Raw genomic sequence first — 19,225 nt, 5'->3', positions numbered from 1 at the left:
TGGTTTTATACATATTGCTGAACCTTTTAACTTGAAAATAAGAATTATATTAGCCTGTCGAGCAACTCCTAAATTTCTTTCAACTCAGGTGAATAGTCACTTGTCAAAATAACCTATGTGAGGTAAGAAGCCTATGTAAAGTTGTATTTAAAAAACAATATTGGACAACTTCAGGAAAATATGCCAACTCTCTTGACACTTGCTGATTTTCTATTTTCCAAGATTCTGATAGTGGCACCTCCCCTAGATGAGGTGCTTCCCAGATCCTCAGACCTGTGCCCACATGACAGGTGGAGGCGGGGGAGTGCCCTGAACACCCCTCACTCCTCCTCAGTGCCCAGAATCACTGCTGAAACGCCTGTTTCCCAGAACCTGTGAATCAAAGTAGCACTCTGATCACATACATACATGGATGCGATTCACAGGCAAGTTTAGTTATGTAACATCTGCTTGAGAAGCACTGTTAGCTTTGCCTAAAAGCCTTTATATAAGGCTGAGTTCTATTTTTCACAGTCAGTGCCAAATGCCTGCACCCCTCTTCTTAACCTCCCACCCAGATCCATAAAGTGCACACAGACAAATTAGCTCTCCTGGTTTGACCTTCTTCCAGAAACAAGACAGCCACCCACTCCCTGCCCCCCTCCCCACAGAGCCTTCACGGCGTCTCCTCATTCCTTTCACAGGACAGCTCTGCTGTCTGCACACGTTTCAATCAATCACACTCGCCCGAGATAAACGGTGTAGGAAACGGGGACTCGCCCAGAGTACCTGCAGCACTGGAATGACAGGACAGAGAGACTCCATAAACTTGTTCCAGGTCCCCGCCGTCATCATCAACCGTCCCTGCAGCAGATAGAGCAGGATGGCCTTGGCGGCAGCATTCACCTGTTCAACAACACGCATCACGTGATCGGCAAAGTGAGGCTCCCACTAAAGTCACCCGTGCACCTGTCACATTGTGTCAAATCTGGAAAGGTGCTCTAATTAACATCTCTTCCTTCAAATGCTCATATTCCATAGCTTCATCTTACATTCTGTTCTCAGCTAGCCTTCCTCCCTAATGATTTCCTTTTTTTTTTTAATCTTTAAGGTATATGTTTACATTAAATAAAAATTTCCCCGATGAAATAACCTGCTGGCTGTAATGCTGTAGAGTTCATATCTTACATGAAAAACATAAGAGCTTCCTTTGAATTCTTTGAGAACAAGTATATGCTTTACCTTGATTCTCACGTTTTCCTTAACATTTCTTTTTATGTAAATAACATCTCAACTGAACCCATAAATCAAAAACAAGTTTCTTTTCAACTTCTCATTATACTATCTAGTTATAGTAGAATAGGATCTTGATTTAACTGAGTATCTAATAAGTACACTTGTCTTTTGCATTTACTCTTATGCCATACCTCATTTTTGGGCTCTTGAATGCCAAATGCAGAGATTTCATACAAAACTTTCGGGTGAAGTAGAAAATGAATTCCATTACAAAGTGAAGACACAGGTTTAGTGACATTATGGACACCTAAGCATTCCTGTAAAATAGTTTTTAAAAATTAGTGACACTAATTTTTCCAAAGGATTCCTCTTTCTTCTGTTTACAATTTAATTCTAATTTTTTTCACTTTACTGAAACTTTTCTTTTACCTGATAGACGATGAAAAAAATTTCTCTTGCCTTTTGAGGCATGTTACATGATATATGTTAGGATATATGTTATGTTACTTTCTGCCAACAAGAAGAGTTTTGATAAATTAAATAACCAAACTTCTGAGACAATCATAATCTCGTGAAGTTGTTCATAATTTTTTATTATTAAAATAAAAATAAATCCTTAATGAAACACCTTTCTTTCTCATCACTAAATATATCAACTTACCTATATTGGTCTTTTCACAACACAAAAAACACTATGAATGCTGTCAAAGACCAGTCCTACCTGCTAAACTGCATCCTAGGTCTCCTCCTAACACCTATTAGTTCCTCCAACTGTCTTCTCCTCCAGCACCTTCACTACTTCTTCTTCAGAGGAGGAGTACTCCTCTGACACACTCTAAGGGGTCCCTGCTGCTCACAGCCTATCTTCCAGCTCTGCATCACAGCACAAGTCCTCAGTCTTGATGTGCTCACTCCCAGGTTCTCCTCCACCCACACTGGTAGGATGTCAGGCCCCACCACCCCCTAGAGGCCTCCTGTCAAACCCCCTGACACCAAACCCAATGGGCTCACTTCTGTTGTCATCTGACTCTGCCCAGGAAAGCATGCTCCCCTTTCACCTCAGACACTTCTGTTTCTGCTGCTGGCTCCTTCAGTGCCCAACTTCTAACCCGTTAGACCCTAAATGGCCTTCTCTCCCCCAGTCTCTCACCAGATCATCCGACTGGTTCAAAACAGTTCTATCCAACCCACAATCTGATACTTAGGACACCACCATCAATCCAACTACTAAATCCAAAACTCCAGAATTCCTCTTTGACCACTTTCTATATCCTATTCCCATTATCAGCAGACCAACCAGCTCTACGTCCATAATACATCCTGAATTCATTTTTCTCCTTCATGTCCACCACATGATCATAACTCACAGGGGCTACTAGAGTGGAATTGGTCTTTTGGCTTCCACTCCTGACCCCTGACAATCAATTCCCCACACAATAGGAAGAATGATCTTTTTAAAAAGGTAAACAGATCAAATCACTTCCCTGCCTAAAATCATTCATAGCTTCTCACTGTACTTAGAATAAAATTCAGGGCGCCTGGGTGGCTCAGTTGGTTAAGTGACTGCCTTCGGCTCAGGTCATGATCCTGGAGTCCCAGGATCGAGTCCCGCATCGGGCTCCCTGCTCAGCAGGGAGTCTGCTTCTCCCTCTGACCCTCCCCCTTCTGATGTGCTCTCTCTCTCTCATTCTCTCTCTCAAATAAATAAAAATAAATAAATAAATAAATAAAAGAATAAAATTCAAAGCTTCATAATGGCTGGCAAAGCATTCCAAGGAATTCATTAAAGTCCACTTCAAGGACCTGAACATCAAAACCAATTCCACTATTCTAAATTTCTGAGGGTAAGAACTATCCCACACATATGGATCTCAGCTTCTTGACCTCCTCATCTCAATAACCATTATCTGCCTTGTAACTCAGGAACACTTCAACTTAGCTTCCACTTATTTCCCCTCTAAAATCATAAACACAGGTTTCTACCTTGCTTAACACCTCACAATATACTACTTCTTTGACCTCCAGTCTATAAGTCTTAACTACTTTCTTCCATCTAGCTTTTATTTCCTTTGATTCTATGGGCTATCACTTCAACTACTCAGCTCACGTTCACCAAAGGCCTTCCCTTCCATCATCAAGGAAAAACCACAACCCTTGATGGATCCAAATGTTCACATTCTCCAAAACCACAAACAGCTAGCCAATCATGCAAAGTAGATTAGTTTCACCATTAATATTATAAAAACAATCAACTGGGCCCTCAATTCAACCCCCAAATCCTGCTATTTGATTTTATCAAACTTCTACTCATGCCAGTCATTTCAAACACACTAAACATGCCACTTATTTTCAATCTCAAAGAAAATATAGAATCAATGGAAGGAAGTACCTTCAACATGCTGTTATACCTAAGCCCACCTATGCTCAGTTAGCCATCAATATTCTAGATCCCAACGCCTTCAATTTTCAAAGGCACTAGCTTCTCTTAATTAGCCACTTGCCACCCTCTATCTTTCCCTCTCAGGTGTTCTTTTGATGAACATTTCTACATACTTAAATGAAAATGTATCTTCCTAACAAGCCCCTCCCGGGCTACAGCACCTATCAACTCTGTCAAATCCCTGGAAACAAGGCAGAAGCAGATATAAAACCAATGTCTACAGAATATGAGATTCCCAAAGTATAAACCACCTGCCAAAGAAAACCTTACAATCAAAAATCACATCACCTGCTGAAATCAGCATTTGAGAGATTCAATGGCCATAATAAATGAAAGCATTCTATATAATAGAAAAATCTTAATAAATTATAAAGTAAGTATGTTCACAATTTCCAAAGAAGCAAAAGAAGAAAATGAAAGACCATTATAGGAAAAAAAAAAAAATAAATAAATAAGTTAAAAAAGCAAAGAAAAAGTGTAATAATCAAAAATGGAATCAGTGAAATTTAAAACTTGATAAATAAATTAAATGCAATCACAATGAGATTGGGTGGCTATTATTAAAAGAAAGAAAAAAGAGAAAATAACAACTGTTAGGGAGCATGTAGAGAAACTGAAACTGTGCACTACTGGTGGGGACGTGAAATGATGCAGCCACTATGGAAAACAGCATGGCAGTTCCTCAAAAACATTAAAAATAGAACTACCATGCGATCCAGTAATTCTACTTCTGGATATATATACCCAAAAGAAATAAAAGCAGGGACTCAGATATTAGTATGCCCACGTTCAAAGAAGCATTGTTCACAATAGCCAAAAGTCCTTCATCAGATAGTGATCCTTCAACAAATATAATTACACGCAACAGAATATTATACAGCCTTTAAAAAGGAATGTAATTCTGATATATGCTATAATATGAACTATGAAGACATCATGCTAAGTGAGATTAACCAGATACAAAAAGGCAAATACTATATGACTCCACTTATATGAGATACCCAGCACAGTCTCATTCAGTCAGAAGGTAGAATGATGGTTACCAGGACCGGGGGGTAGGGAGAATGGGAAATTATTGTTTAAAGGGCAGAGTTTCAATTCGGGAAGATAAAAAGTTCTCGAAATGGAGAATGATAACGGTTGCACAACAATGTGAATGTGCTTAATGACACTTACCTGTATACTTAAAAATGACTAAGTGGTAAATTTTGTGTTACATATATTTTACCACATTTTTAAAAAGCAAGTTAGAAATAGCTGAGGAAAGAACTAGTGTATGAATGACTGCACTGAGGAATTCCATCCAAACAAATCAAAAAAAGATATGGAAAATGTGAAAGCGGATTTAAAAGACACAAAGGGTAAAATAAGAAGGACTAACACAGATCTAGTAAGAGTTCTACTTGGAGAGAACAGCAAGGATAAGAGAAATAGTAGTAATTGAGAATTATCAGAAATGAAGGTAGACATGAATCTTTTGGCTGAAGAGTACTAAACAAGATAAATAAAAAATGTACACAAAGACACACTGCAATGAAACTGAGAAAAGCAGAGACAAGGAAAAGATCTTAAAAGCAACTAGAGGGAAAAAAATCCAAGGAAATTATAATTTAACTGATAGCAGACTTCTCAACAATGACAGAAGCCTAACAAGAAAGCAGCACTCTTGACAAAGTGCTAAGGGAAATAGCAGTCGACCTATACTTCCATATCCAGCAAAACTATCGTTCCAGAAGAAGGTAAAATCATGGCATTTTCAAACACATGTACCATCAGTTACAGACCATCAATGAAAATACTGAAAAACTTATTTCAGTGAAAAGTAGACTGAACCTAAATTTATATCAATAAATGAAAAGTATTTTCAAACTAAAGAGCAGTTAAGATGAATGAACTGGTAGGAGTCCACCATTAAATGAAAGGCATAAGGCAGCAAAAACATACATACAGTATGAAATTATATACATTTTTAAGCACAAAAATCAGTTGTATATATTATTCATAAAGACACACATATATAGTAAAACTATATAAAACACATGGATGGGAAGGACAAACACCAACTTTGTAAGAGTGGTTGTCTTGGTGGATGAAGAAAGGGGAAAAAAGAAAGGAAAGAAGTTTGTTATAACTAGTATTTTTATTTCTCTGAATAAAAGAGGGTCAGAATTAAAGTGGCAAAATGTAAAACATCTGTTATATCTAGTTAGCATTTACAAAAATGTTAAATACAAGAGTACATTTTCTTTCTTTTTTTTTTAGGATTCTATTTATTTATCTGTTAGAGAGAGAGAGAGCACACGTGCATAGGCAGGGGGAGCGGCAGAGGGAGAAGCAGGCTCCCCGCTGAGCAGGGAGCCTGATTCAGGACTCGATCCCAGGACCCTGGGATCTCGACCTGAGCTGAAGGCAGACACTTAATCAACTGAGCCACCCAGACATCCCAAGAGTATAATTTCAAGAGTACATAGAAACATATATTTTTCAGTACTGTCCTATGTACAATGTTCTTTTCAATATTGAAATAGTTAATATTTTATGTACTATTCTATGCTGAAATATCTTATAGCTTAAAAAGATAGAAAAATATTTTCTTCAAAAGAAAAATATTACTAAGAAAACAGACCTGACACTATAAAATTTAAGGTTAATAACCCAAAATTTTTCCTGAGCATAGAAATGACTTTTGTTCCTTAGTTTTAAAGACTTTATTTATTTATATGAGAGAAAAGAGCATGAGCAGGATGGGAGGCGGGGGGTGCAAAGGGAAAGGGAGAAGCAGACTCCCCGCTGATTGGGGAGCCCAAAATGGGGTTCAATCCCAGGACCCTGAGACCATGACCTAAACTGAAGGCAGACGCTTAACCAACTGAGCCATCCTGGCACCCCGAATACATGGTAGAAATCAACATTTTCTTACAATGCTTCCATCATTAAATAACACAACACAAAGGTAATTCTTTTTTTTTTTTTTAACACAAAGGTAATTCTTAACAAATCTTCTAATAAAGCAATTCAATTGCTAGACTTGCTATTTAGGGAATTAATAGCAAAAGTTTCTTAAAGTTGATAAATGTCATTTATTTCTATGGTAATAATTCTTGTATCTCATGCAAAATGTCAACTAATTTTAGAGTTTTAATAAGAGAATCCAGAGGCACTGGCTGGCTCAGTAGAGCATGCAACTCTTGATCTCAGGGTCATGAGTTCAAGCCCCATGCTGGGCATGGAGCCTACTTAAAAAATAAAATACTATATAAAAAATAAAATAAAATAAGAGAATCCACTATTAGCTCTCTCAACAACAGAAAACAAAAACCAAAAAACTCACCTTAATAATTTCCAGACAGCAATTGTAAGTTTCAACTTTCACTTGCAGTAATGGGTGAGATAACATGCGTAGAAACACCTTCTGACTTTCTCCTTGAAGTAATGGACTGGCCTGTGCAGATTTCCAACTGGTAAAAAGGTAAAATATCCAAGACATCTAAGGTAAGTGAGTTATTAAAGAGACTGAAAAGCATAGTGGAAGGGGTTTCTTCCTACTCCAACTCCTCCAACTGAGATCTTATTTAACTAACCCAGTATTAATTTACCTAAGCACTTACTTGTCTCAATGGAAAATATTCTCTTAAAAAGTACCAAAAAAGTCTTTAAAAACCCATATTTGGAATGTAAACTGATACAGCCATTATCGAAAACAGTATGGTGTTTCCTCAAAATCAAAAGTAGAACCTACCATATGGATCCAGCAATCCCACTACTGATTATAAATGCAAAGGAAATGAAATAAATATCTCGAAGCAATATCTGTACTCCCATGTTCATCCCAGTATTATTCACACTAGCCAATACAGCTGACCTCTGAACAACACAAGGGTTAGGGGCACTGACCTCCATGCAGTTAAAAATCCATGTATAACTTTTGACTCCCCAAAAACGTAACTAGTAATAGCCTACTGCTGACCAGAATCCCTCCAAGTAACATAAACAGATGATTAACACATACTTTGTATTTTATAAGTGTTACATATACATTGTAGTCTTACAATAAAGCCAAAGGGGAAAAAAAGTTTAAAAAATCCTAAGAGAAAATACCTTTACAGTACTGCACATATATTTATTGAAAAAACCCTCATATAAGTGGACCTTCACAGTTCAAATCTGTGTTGTTCAAGAGTAACTATATATGAAAACAATCAAGTGTCCATGGATGGATGAACAAATAAAAAAAATGTAGTATATATATATATACAATGTAATATTACTCAGCCTTAAAAAAGAAAGAAATCCTATCATTTGTAACAACATAGATGAAGCACAAGGACATTATGTTAAATTAACCTAAGCCAGGTACAGAAAGACAAATATACTGCATAATCTCATTTATATGTGTAATCTAAAAATGTCAAACTCATAAAAACAGAGAGCAGAATGGTGGTGGCCAGGGGCTGAGGAACACAGGAAATGTGGAGATGTTGGTCAAAGCGTACAAGGTTTCAGGTTTTCAGGATGTACAAATTCTGGAGATCTAATGTTCTCTATGACTACACTTAATAATACTGTATTGTATTCTTGATACTTGTTAAGAGAACAGATCTTAAATGTTCTTACCACACATAAACACACACACACACACATAATCATTAACTATGTGAGGTAATAAATTAATTAATTAATTTAAACATCCCATACTTAATTTTTTTTTTTTAAGATTTTATTTATTTATTTGACAGAGAGAGAGAGACAGCGATAGAGGGAACACAAGCAGGGGGAGTGGGAGAGGGACAAGCAGGCTTCCTGCGGAGCAGGGAGCCTGACGTGGGGCTCGATCCCAGGACCCTGGGATCATGACCTGAGCTGAAGGCAGACGCCTAACGTCTGAGCCACCCAGGCGCCCTCCCATACTTAATATTTATCATCATGGAATTTACTCTTTCCAAAAGCAATGAAGATACTAAATTCTAAATAGGAATCTGCTCCAATGTCTTCAAAATATTTATTTAAGATTTTATTTATTTATTTGAGAGAGAGAGAGAGCATGAGCAGAGGGAGGGAGAGTGAGAAAGCAGACTTCCCTGTTGAGCAGGGAGCCTGATGTGAGGCTCAATCCCAGGACCCTGGGATCATGACCTCAGCCAAAGGCAGACACACACTTAACCAACTGAGCCACCCAGGCACCCCCAATGTCTTCAAAATAAATTAACCAATGCATGACGCATTCTAAAAATCCGTATAGGAAAAAGGTAGGAAGCAATGAAACATTAAAAAACCCTCAATTAAGTTATTAATTAAAACTTTAAAGATAAATAAACAAATGCTTGAATACTTAGTTTGGATGGACACCAAAACAAATGTATAAAAATCCAGGGATAATTCATTTTGATTACAGGCACGACATTTTTAAAGTCTGCCCCTGAATAAAATAGCTGACTGCCCTAATGCAGCTATATATATAGTTTAGAAGTCAGACATATATAAAAACAATTTTAACTAAAAAACAGTAACAAGATTTAAGACCAGTTCTGTTTTCATTGCTTCTAAGTGCACACATACACAGTACACCCTATAATAATATAATCATATCAAGAAAGAGAATATTACATCTTTGAACACATGCAGATGATTTCCTTTATTAGGGGGAAATGCTGATGATAGGAAAAGCTTCGCAAGGCTTGGTCTGCCAGCTCCACTAATTCTAAGAGATTCTTCTCTCCCTAAAAAAAAGGGCAGAATGAAACAGTAAATGTCAAATTCATGTACAATAGAATTCTCAACAGCTAACTAAGCAACTTCAAGAAATTAGATCATTCATTAAGAAAGAAAACAGATGAACATATGGGAAGGGGTTGGGGGAGGAGACAGGAAAATAAACCATAAGAGCCTCTTAACGATAGAGAACTGAGGGTTGATTGATGGAGGTGGCTGTGGGATGGGACAGATGGGTGAAAGGTATTAAGGAGGGCACTTTTTGTGATGAGCACTGGCTGTTATATGTAAGTGATGAGTCACTGAATTCTACTCCAGAAACCAATATTACACTGTATGTTAACTAAGTAAAATTTAAATTAAAAAAAAAAAAAAGGAAATTAGATCAGAGTCCTTGAGACTGTTAATATTTGCTTAAGTCCACTTATCCAACAAGCAAACTAAAAATGTCAGCCCAGGAGGAAAAATTCCTCACGAAATGCCCAAGAAAGGTTTCTATTTTTCACCTCTAAGTAGGCTTAAGGTTACAACTGAGTGGCTATTTGTTTGTAGCCCTATTTCCCTACTAACTGTAGACTCAGAGCAGGACTCATGTATTTTTATGATCCATTTCCTCCTTCTACATCCTGACTGCTTCTACAAACATAAAGGACAACCAATACATGCATGATTAACTGACCATGCAGAATACCACAGAAATAATTCAATTTAAAGACAATCTGCACTTCTATTACGGAGGAAACAAGAAGCCATTGGCATTGAGATATGGCTAAAGAAAAGGAAAAAAAATAATGGGTAACTAAAGGAAAATTAGAGGTTGAGATAGCTTCCACTGTAGGGAATAAAAGGAATAAATATTTAGCTCCTAATTTTTTAAGATCTTCAGGACCCATTTTGGTACTTTCAAACAGTAAACAACTATTGTAGTCAGTGTCTATTTTAAGACTCACTAACCCCTTCATTGATAACATATTAAACATCCTAATTAACAGTTTCTCTAAAAGGGATAAATAACAATATATAATTATTGCTATAACATGGCACCTAAAGTCATCCTACCTTACAAACAATCTAGTTCATGGTTTTATTTAATAAAAATCAGGCTCTTTGTGTGAGTGAGTACTAAGAATCCATAAAATATTAAAGGAAACGTGTGTCTACAGATAAGCACTAAAATGGCCCTTATACTTGTGTTTATGTCAACTGTCACAGTGTTCATACAAAGTAAATCACTTCAAAAAGGAACTATTAAATATTCAGACATTGATAATAATTACTGCCGTTTTAAAAACCACCGGTCTCATGAATACACACCATTCATCCATCTACAGTCTTCGTTTACCTGCCCCCTCATGCAGTAGGCAGTGCATCAGTCTCGTAACATCTTCGTTTACCTTTACACAAATCATATCCTTACTTTAATATGATAAATGACCATTCAGTAATAATATACCCCGCCTCCAACAATTCAGTTATGGTATGTCCATTGATTTGAAAGTATAGGCTACATTTTCCAAATATTTTAGCAAAGGAATATTTCAAAGCTATTAACAAAACTGTTTACCTCCTTCCCAACATCAGACAGGAAGTTACAGGTACATTCAATTGAATAAACAGCCTCTGCAGTTCGTTTATAAATACTGTAGTTTTCAGAATTCAGCTGTTCCAAATATGCCACAACAGCTTCGTGAATATTTGGATATTCCAAAGAAATAGGCATGTCCAAAGAAACTAGAAATAATGCTGCTGACATAGACTCCGGTAAAAGGTGGCTTGCCTTAATGAATTAAAAAAAAAAAAAAAAGTTAAAAAATTTTTTAAGAAAAACATGGTAGACTACTCATGTAGCTAGCTCAACTTTCTATTTTTATCATTCTCTATCACAAAGTCTATGCTTTTCCAAAGAAAATTTTATTCCCTAATGCACTACTCACTTTTGTGTCTTGTTCAATGTAATTTTTCTCTGCCCAGAATAACTGAAGTCCAAATTTCAACATTTTCCCAAAGCCTGGGACACAGGATGCTTAACTTCTTCCCCAAACCAACAACCAGAACTACCAACAGCTAGAACTGGACCCTCCACCTTGTTTATAACTCTGCTACTGAACTGAAGGCAGGAGGCTTTTTGATCTGATTATTTCATGCTGTGCACATAAATCTCCAGAATAATGCAATAAACTCCTGAAGACGAGCACTTCCCAACCAAACAAAGCAGAACACATAACCCAGGGCTTATTAACTACATATTGAATTGAATAACACTAAATCAAACATAACTACAGATTGATTTGAACAGAAATTGATTTTTTGTTTAGTTTGTATTTTAGAGGGAAAAAGGGAAATTCAACAATATTTAAATAGTTCTAGAACACCCAAAGAAGACTGACCCTTAATTAGTATAAAACCACAGGCCCAAATGAAATATTACATATTTTAACTTCAACTGATTTAAAATTGAAAGAACTGTTTGGGTTCTGTTTTTTTAATGATTATAGTTTAGTGATAGGATTCTATGAATCAATTAAGGAAACAAAAAGGATTAAAAATTTAATGTTTGGAGAAAATAATTTGGCAGAGCTCACTACTTTGGCTGAAATAATGTCTTTATTAAAGTAGGTTTGGTCACCATTTATTTCATGGATAACTTATTTTAAGAATAATTAGTTACCGCCTGAAAATCTAAAATTAAGGTCTGAATCAGTTAAATAATGCTTCTGTATGAAATAAAGTTGCCAAATAAATATCAGAAACCAAAGGAATCAAACATAAGCATGAAAAAAAAAAAACCCGCTATTAAGATAGCAGCTATTAGAAAGTCAAGAGAAATTTCATGATTCTGTGAAGAACTCTCTTAGTGGGGAAAAAAGAGAGGCAAACTGAATTACCTGATCACCTATTATTTGCTCACTCAGCAAACACTTATTGGGCCCCTACTGTGTTCCCCTACCATAAGCCAGATCCTGGGGGCACAGCAGGAAGCAAACAGAGCCTCTGCCCTCACGAAGTGAACATTCCAGTGAAGAAGGCAGAGTAAATCAATATACTTCATAAGATATCAGGTGTGACCAGCAGTGCTAAGAAGAAAAACAAACAAGGGATGGGAAAGATGGAGAGGAAGAGATACAATGGGGAGCAGAACAAGGGAAGTGCTACTACTCTAGAGGGGAAGGCCTCTCTGATAAGGCAACATTTCAGTAAAGACCTGGAGGAGTGAGGAGCTGTGCGGGTTATCTGGAGGAAAAGCATCCGTACAAGAGGGAACTGCAAGTACAAAGACCCAGAAATAGGGTATATCTGGCAGCAAGAAGACCAGTGAAGCTAACACTGAAGGGTGGGGGCAGGGGCAAAGTGACCACATCAGCTAAGGCTTAAAACTTGTCTTTGGAGGAAGCACTGGAAAATTTCAAGCAAGTATCAAGAGCAGTCTGTAGAGAAAAGGTGAAACAGTGCAAGGGTGGAAGGTGGGACATCACTGAGGAAGTTACTGCAACAATCTAGGCACGAAAGGGGCTTGAACCCTGGTAACAGCGGTGGGAATGGCTAGAAGTGTTCAGATTCCAGATAGATGTCAAAGAAGAAATGACAAATTCTGCAGAGGGACTAGATCCAGGGATGTGTGAAAGACAGGAATCAAGGATGACTCTAAGCGTTCTGCCTGATCAACAACCAACTAGAAGAATGAAGGTGCTATCTACCCAGAGAAGGAAGACTATAGAAAGAACAGAGCAGAACTGAAAAACGAGTTTGCAGTTCAGGGGACACATGTGTTCTGGAACTATAAATCCAGGAGGTGTCAGCAAATTGATGGTATTTAAGACCACAAATGGGAGGATATCTCATGAGGACCTTGGTCAGTCCTGGGGTTCTACTCCTTTCAAAGGTTAGGAAGAGAAAGAGGAATTAGCCAAGGAGATTTTGTGAGTTGGGCACTATGCTAGGATACCAAATCCTCATGGATCTAATGCCAAAGGCACTGTGTTCTAATTTTAAAAGAGCTCTCTCTGACTCTAGTGAGAAAAGTAAGAATAGCTGATGTGAGAATTAAGCACAAGCAGATGTCTAGCATATCTCACTTAATAAATATTAATTTCCTTTCTTCTTTTCACCCCAACACTAAGGAATTCTGACATCTTCACTCTTCCTCCCTACATCTGAAACTTCATCATCTCAGCAACTCAAAGCACCATGCTACAGTCTCAAATTTAATGCTGGCATGGCCCAATGGACTGATCACAGTCGAGAGACTGAAGACAGCTGTCCTATATATATAAGCATTAGTCACATGTCAGTCAGAACTAAAAGTGAAGATACTTCACAGCAAATCCATCACCACTATTAGATAAAAACAATCAACAACATCATTTCATGTGCTGAGGGGGAAAGGGGCATAACACTGCTCTCTCTATACCTTCCCACTCAGAGCAGGCACAGCATTATCTAAAGGGCTTGTTAGGACGCAGACTTTCAAGTCCTACTCCAGAACTAAAGGATGGAAATATGCAAGATCCTAGGTGATCCCTCTGCACATTACACTTTGAGAAGTGCTACTCTGAATCTATCAGCTTTAGCAAATTATTGGATTATATATATCTCACTGAAAAAGTCAAAGCCTTGTGGTATAAATTCTTCCTTACCCTTAGTCAGCTAGCTAAGAAACAGTCCCAGAGGTTCCTAGGATGCTCTGGATCCTGCTTCCAGCACAGGGCCAGTATTTTTAGCACTTATTTTTACCAATTTGATTTATCCAAACAAATTATTTTTCATAAGATTACTAATGCATTGTTTTAACCTGTACATAGGTATTGTCCAAAATCTTTTCAACCAATAATTATCAACTTCAGAAAGGCCTTCAAGGTCATTTTGTCAAAACTTTCAAATCCAGGAAATCTCTACACAGATTCATATTATCATTTTCCAACTTCCAAATTATATATTTGGGAAGTGGCAACTCATATTTAAAAACCACTTTCCAGGTTGTAAGTTTCAGAATCCAAACTGCACTTCAACTTTTGGTGGGCCAGCAACAGGCAGAGGGCAGCATAATCTTGTATTCATATAAACTGAAAGAAGACATTTTAACAGAAATGGCAGAGGATTTTTGTTTAGATCTCATTTTAAAGTTCTTAATCAAAGCAATTACAACCATCTACAAACTGATACCCTAATTACCATCTCTTCCATGGCCTTCTAATGAAGTGCCAACTACCAAAATTCACAGATACTTACTTGCCTTCAAAAACAAAAACAAATAAAAAATAACTAACTTCAAAAAGTAAAAGAGGCATGGAGGCTTTATATTATTCTAACACTGAAGTAACGCAAAATAAAACAAATTACTGATTTCTACTTTAGTTGATTCCTGCCCAAAAAGCACATAAATGAAAAAAATCTGTAATAAGCAATAAATAAAACTATATGATATAATTGATAAGTTTTCCATCAATAGTACAACCTATAGATAGATTGGATCATTTGCAATACTTAATAACAAGTTAATATAGCACTACTAATTTTTCAGTATATAATATCATGTAAAGTGAGCCTTCCATATTTTAAATGCAATTACAATCTTATATGACTGGAATTCTTCAATTTATAATACTTCTAACATTGGAAAATTTCCTCAACACAGAGAATTTCTTCAGATTAGTCACTTCTTCATAGTAACTAATGAATGAAGTTAAAAATTAAAATTAACAAAAGTGATGCTCTTTTCCCTAAAGCAAAATACTAAATTTAATATTTAATATTTTGGGGTGCCTGGGTGGCACAGTCAGTTAAGCATCTGACTCTTGGTTTCGGCTCAGGTCGTGATCTCAGGTGGTGAGATCGAGCTCTCCGTCAGGCTCTGTGCTCAGCAGGGTCTGCTTAAGATTCTTTCTCTCCTTCTCCCTCTGCCCCTCCTACTTGTGCACACGCTCTCTCTCTCTCTCTTTCAAATAAATAAATCTTTAATAAAAATTTAATGTTTTATTCTTGCTTTCCCAGGTGACCTGATAGTATACTGCATATATAAGTGTTAGGAAAAAATGGAGTTTAGACTATACGCTCTGCAGAATTCCACAAAAGGGCAAATGTCTATAACAAAGGACAACAAAAGGCACAGGAACTAGTTCTTTAGTTGCAGTAATTTCTCCCATACCTTCATCAAAACATGCCACACCTTTCTTTTTGCAATAAGTACACTATAAAACACATGTGCGTGAATCACTTGAGATATTTTACCACTAACATTCAAATTCAGAGATGATTTAAAAGAAATAGGTACACCTACTAAAATCATCTTTAATATACAGTTATAAAATGGAATTGTATTTTTCAATAAAAACTTAAAAAACAACTGCTATAAGCAACAACAGTGATGAACCTCAAAAAAGATCTTGAGCAAATACATACCTTATAATTCCATTTATGTAATGTTGAAAAACAGACAAACTGATCTATATTGACAGAAGTCAGAAAGGAGGAGTTTAGGGCGCCTGGGTGGCTCAGTTGGTTAGGCGACTGCCTTCGGCTCAGGTCATGATCCTGGAGTCCCTGGATCGAGTCCTGCATCGGGCTCCCTGCTCAGCAGGGAGCCTGCTTCTCCCTCTGACCCTCCCCCCTCTCATGTGCTCTCTCTCTCTCATTCTCTCTGTCTCAAATAAATAAATAAAATCTTTAAAAAAAAAAAAAAAAAAAAAAAAAGAAAGGAGGAGTTTAGCTTGGACGGAGGAAGGAGACGTAATGGATGGGAAGGGACTTTGAAATGCTGGTAATAGTCTATTTCATGTTCTGGGGTGGTGGTCACTTTTTAAACACAGATATATTCACTTTGTAAAAATGCAGTGAACTGTGTACTTTCTAAACATGTTACACTACAATTCTATTACCTAAAGAAAAAAACTTTTTTAGAATTACTGGTTTTTTTCTATTAAATGATTTGTCAAAACTGTTCAGAAATGTTAGTCTTTCTCAATGACTACATTTCCAATATAATCTTTGTACACCATGAAGTGACCAGAAGAAATACATGACAGAGCACTTACTTGTAATATTCCATACACTACAAGCAACATTACCTGCCTTACCTTCTCAACAGGGAGAAGCAACTGCAGTACTCGGACTGCGAACAGTGAAATGCTGACAAAGGCCATCCGGTGGTGCACAAGCACGACCTCGGGTTGGTCCAAGCTCACTCCGCTTTTATGGTAGCACATGGTATCTCCCAGGGACCCCAACACCATGAGGAGTTTCTCTTTCTGCAGACATTTAAACACGAAACAGGAAAACAATAAATTTTAGGGAGCCAGTATGGAAAATTTCACGGAGAATAATTTAAGATACTATGACTGAAGAACAAAAACCAAAACAAAAATTTATTCCTCCCTGTAACAATGACCTATACCGGGACGCCTGGGTGGCTCAGTTGGTTAAGCGTCTGCCTTCGGCTCAGGTCGTGATCCCGGGGTCCTGGGACTGAGCTCCTCATCGGGCTCCCTGCTCAGTGGAAAGTCCACTTCTCCATCTGCCTGCCTCTCTCTCTCACTCCCTCAATCTCACTGATTGACTGATAAATAAATAAATAGATAAATAAAATCTTTAAAAAAAAAAAAAAAAAGAATAACCCATACCTGCTGAAGTAATTTAAAGCACTACAAATGAAAAATAAGCACACCTAAAGTTTCTTCAAACAATACTTCTAATAATGAATAAAAATAAACAAAATACAAAAGCTTAACGAAACAAACTCCTCCTAGTTTCTAGTGCTTAATTATTCTAACTTCAAAAATCGGCATGCAAATCTCTAATGAAGTATTTATTAGGCTTACTATATGCTTAACACAGTGGCAGGTATAATGGGGGAAAATGCATTAGCACAAGAGACATCCATGCCCTCAAACTGATCCTAAAGTTACTAAAGAAATGAAACAGGGAAAGTCAGATCATTAAAAAAACAATTAAATATAAAATTGTATGAACTCTCCACATAATAAGGTTATTTAAAGGCAAGTGTTCTGCCATCATAAATTTATAGATAATTTAGTACTTAACTAGAAGTTATATCCTTTAAGTTGAAAGGCATACATAAAATACAAAGAGAAAGCTACAACATAGTCGGCTAACTTGCAAATCATGACAATATAGACCAAAATACATCTTACACATGCTGACATGGCCCATAAACGAGCTGGTCAAAGGATAGCATCAGTAAGATAGTAGAACAAACAAGCACTGGAGATCTTACTCTCACCTTTCCATTGAGAATATAGGAAAATAAAAATAGGAAATAACCTGTAAACTAAGGATAAAAATGTATGCCAGATTTTTTTGTTCAAGGATAAATATATTGGAAGCAAAATTAAAAGGTATGAGGCCCCAAAAAAATTATATACAGGATCAAAGTCACAATGAGATATGGCTTCACATCCATTATGATGGCTATTATCAAAAATAATGGAAAATAACAAGTTTTAGCAAAGATGCAGAGAAACTAGAACCTTTGTGTGTTGCTGGTGAATATGTAAAATGGTCAAGTCAGTTTGGAAAGAGTACAGCAGTTCCTCAAAATATTAAACATAAAAATACTGTATGATCCAGCAGATTCACTTTTGGGTAATATACCTATGAGAATTGAAAGCGGCGACTCAGACACGTACTTGTACATCATTGTTCACAGAAACAGTATTCACAATAGCCAAAAGGTGGAAACGTGTCTATGAACAGATGAACAGATAAACAAAATGTGGTACGTCATATATATGTACAGCGAAACATCATTCAGCCTTAAAAAGCAATGAAATTCTGACACATGACATAATATGGATGAGCCTTGAAAACATGCTAAGTAAAATAAGCAAGATACAGAAAGACTGATATTGTACGATTCATTGCACTTACATGAGGTACCTACAACAGTAAATTCATAAAGAAAAATGTAGGATAATAGCTGCCAGGGGCTGGGGAAAAGGGGAAAGGAGAGTTACTGTTTAGGGTACAGAGTTTCAGTTTGAGATGATGGAAAAGTTTTGGAGATAAACAGTGTGATTGTACAACAATGTGAATGTACTTAATGACGCTAAATTATATACTCACAAAGGGTCAAAATGGAACTACCCTATGACCCAGCAATTGCACGACTGGGTATTTACCCCAAAGATACATATGTAGTGATCCGAAGGGGTACATGCACCCCAATGTTTATAGCAGCAATGTCCACAATAGCCAAACTATGGAAAGAGCCAAGATGTCCATCAACAGATGAATGGATAAAGAAGATGTGGTATATATATATATATATATATATATATATACACATACATATACACAATGGAATATTATGCAGCCATCAAAAAATGAAATCTTGCCATTTGCAACGACGTGGATGGAACTAGAGGGTATTATGCTGAGCGAAATAAAGTCAATCAGAGAAAGACAAGTATCATATGATCTCATTGATATGAGGAATTTGAGAAACAAGACAGAGGATCATAAGGGAAGGGAAGAAAAAATGAAACAAGATGAAACTATAGAGGGAGACAAACCATAAGAGACTCTTAATCTCAGGAAACAAACTGAGAGTTGCTGGAGTGGAGGGGGGTGGGAGGGATGGGGTGGCTGGGTGATGGACACTGGGGAGGGTATGTGCTATGGTGAGCTGTGAATTGTGTAAGACTGATGAATCACAGACCTGTACCTCTGAAGCAAATAATACATTTTATGTTTAAAAAAATTAAAAAAAAAAAAAGATAGTAGGAAGGGAAAAATGAAGGGGGGGGAATCGGAGGGGAAGACGAACCATGAGAGACTATGGACTCTGAGAAACAAACTGAGGTTTCTAGAAGGGAGGGGGGTGGGGGGAAGGGTCAGCCTGGTGATGGA

At 37.0% G+C, this 19,225-nt stretch overlaps 1 protein-coding gene across 2 annotated transcripts in view; it reads right to left on the bottom strand.

Annotated features, from left to right (window-relative positions):
- The window catches only part of RTTN (rotatin), a 151,762-nt gene that overhangs the window by 109,695 nt on the left and 22,842 nt on the right, over positions 1-19,225 (bottom strand). For both annotated transcript variants that reach the window (XM_032422642.1, XM_032422641.1), the window contains exons 11-16: positions 16,435-16,605; positions 10,929-11,141; positions 9,260-9,372; positions 6,987-7,113; positions 1,407-1,532; positions 769-885 (exon numbers count right to left, since the gene is read on the bottom strand). In XM_032422642.1, coding sequence (XP_032278533.1) covers positions 769-885; positions 1,407-1,532; positions 6,987-7,113; positions 9,260-9,372; positions 10,929-11,141; positions 16,435-16,605 — 867 coding nt within the window. The remainder of the gene's footprint in view (positions 1-768; positions 886-1,406; positions 1,533-6,986; positions 7,114-9,259; positions 9,373-10,928; positions 11,142-16,434; positions 16,606-19,225) is intronic.

Source organism: Phoca vitulina, unplaced genomic scaffold (genome assembly GCF_004348235.1).
Source record: "Phoca vitulina isolate PV1807 unplaced genomic scaffold, GSC_HSeal_1.0 scaffold27, whole genome shotgun sequence".
NCBI lineage: Eukaryota > Metazoa > Chordata > Mammalia > Carnivora > Phocidae > Phoca > Phoca vitulina.
This window is presented reverse-complemented; position numbering and strand designations above follow the sequence as displayed.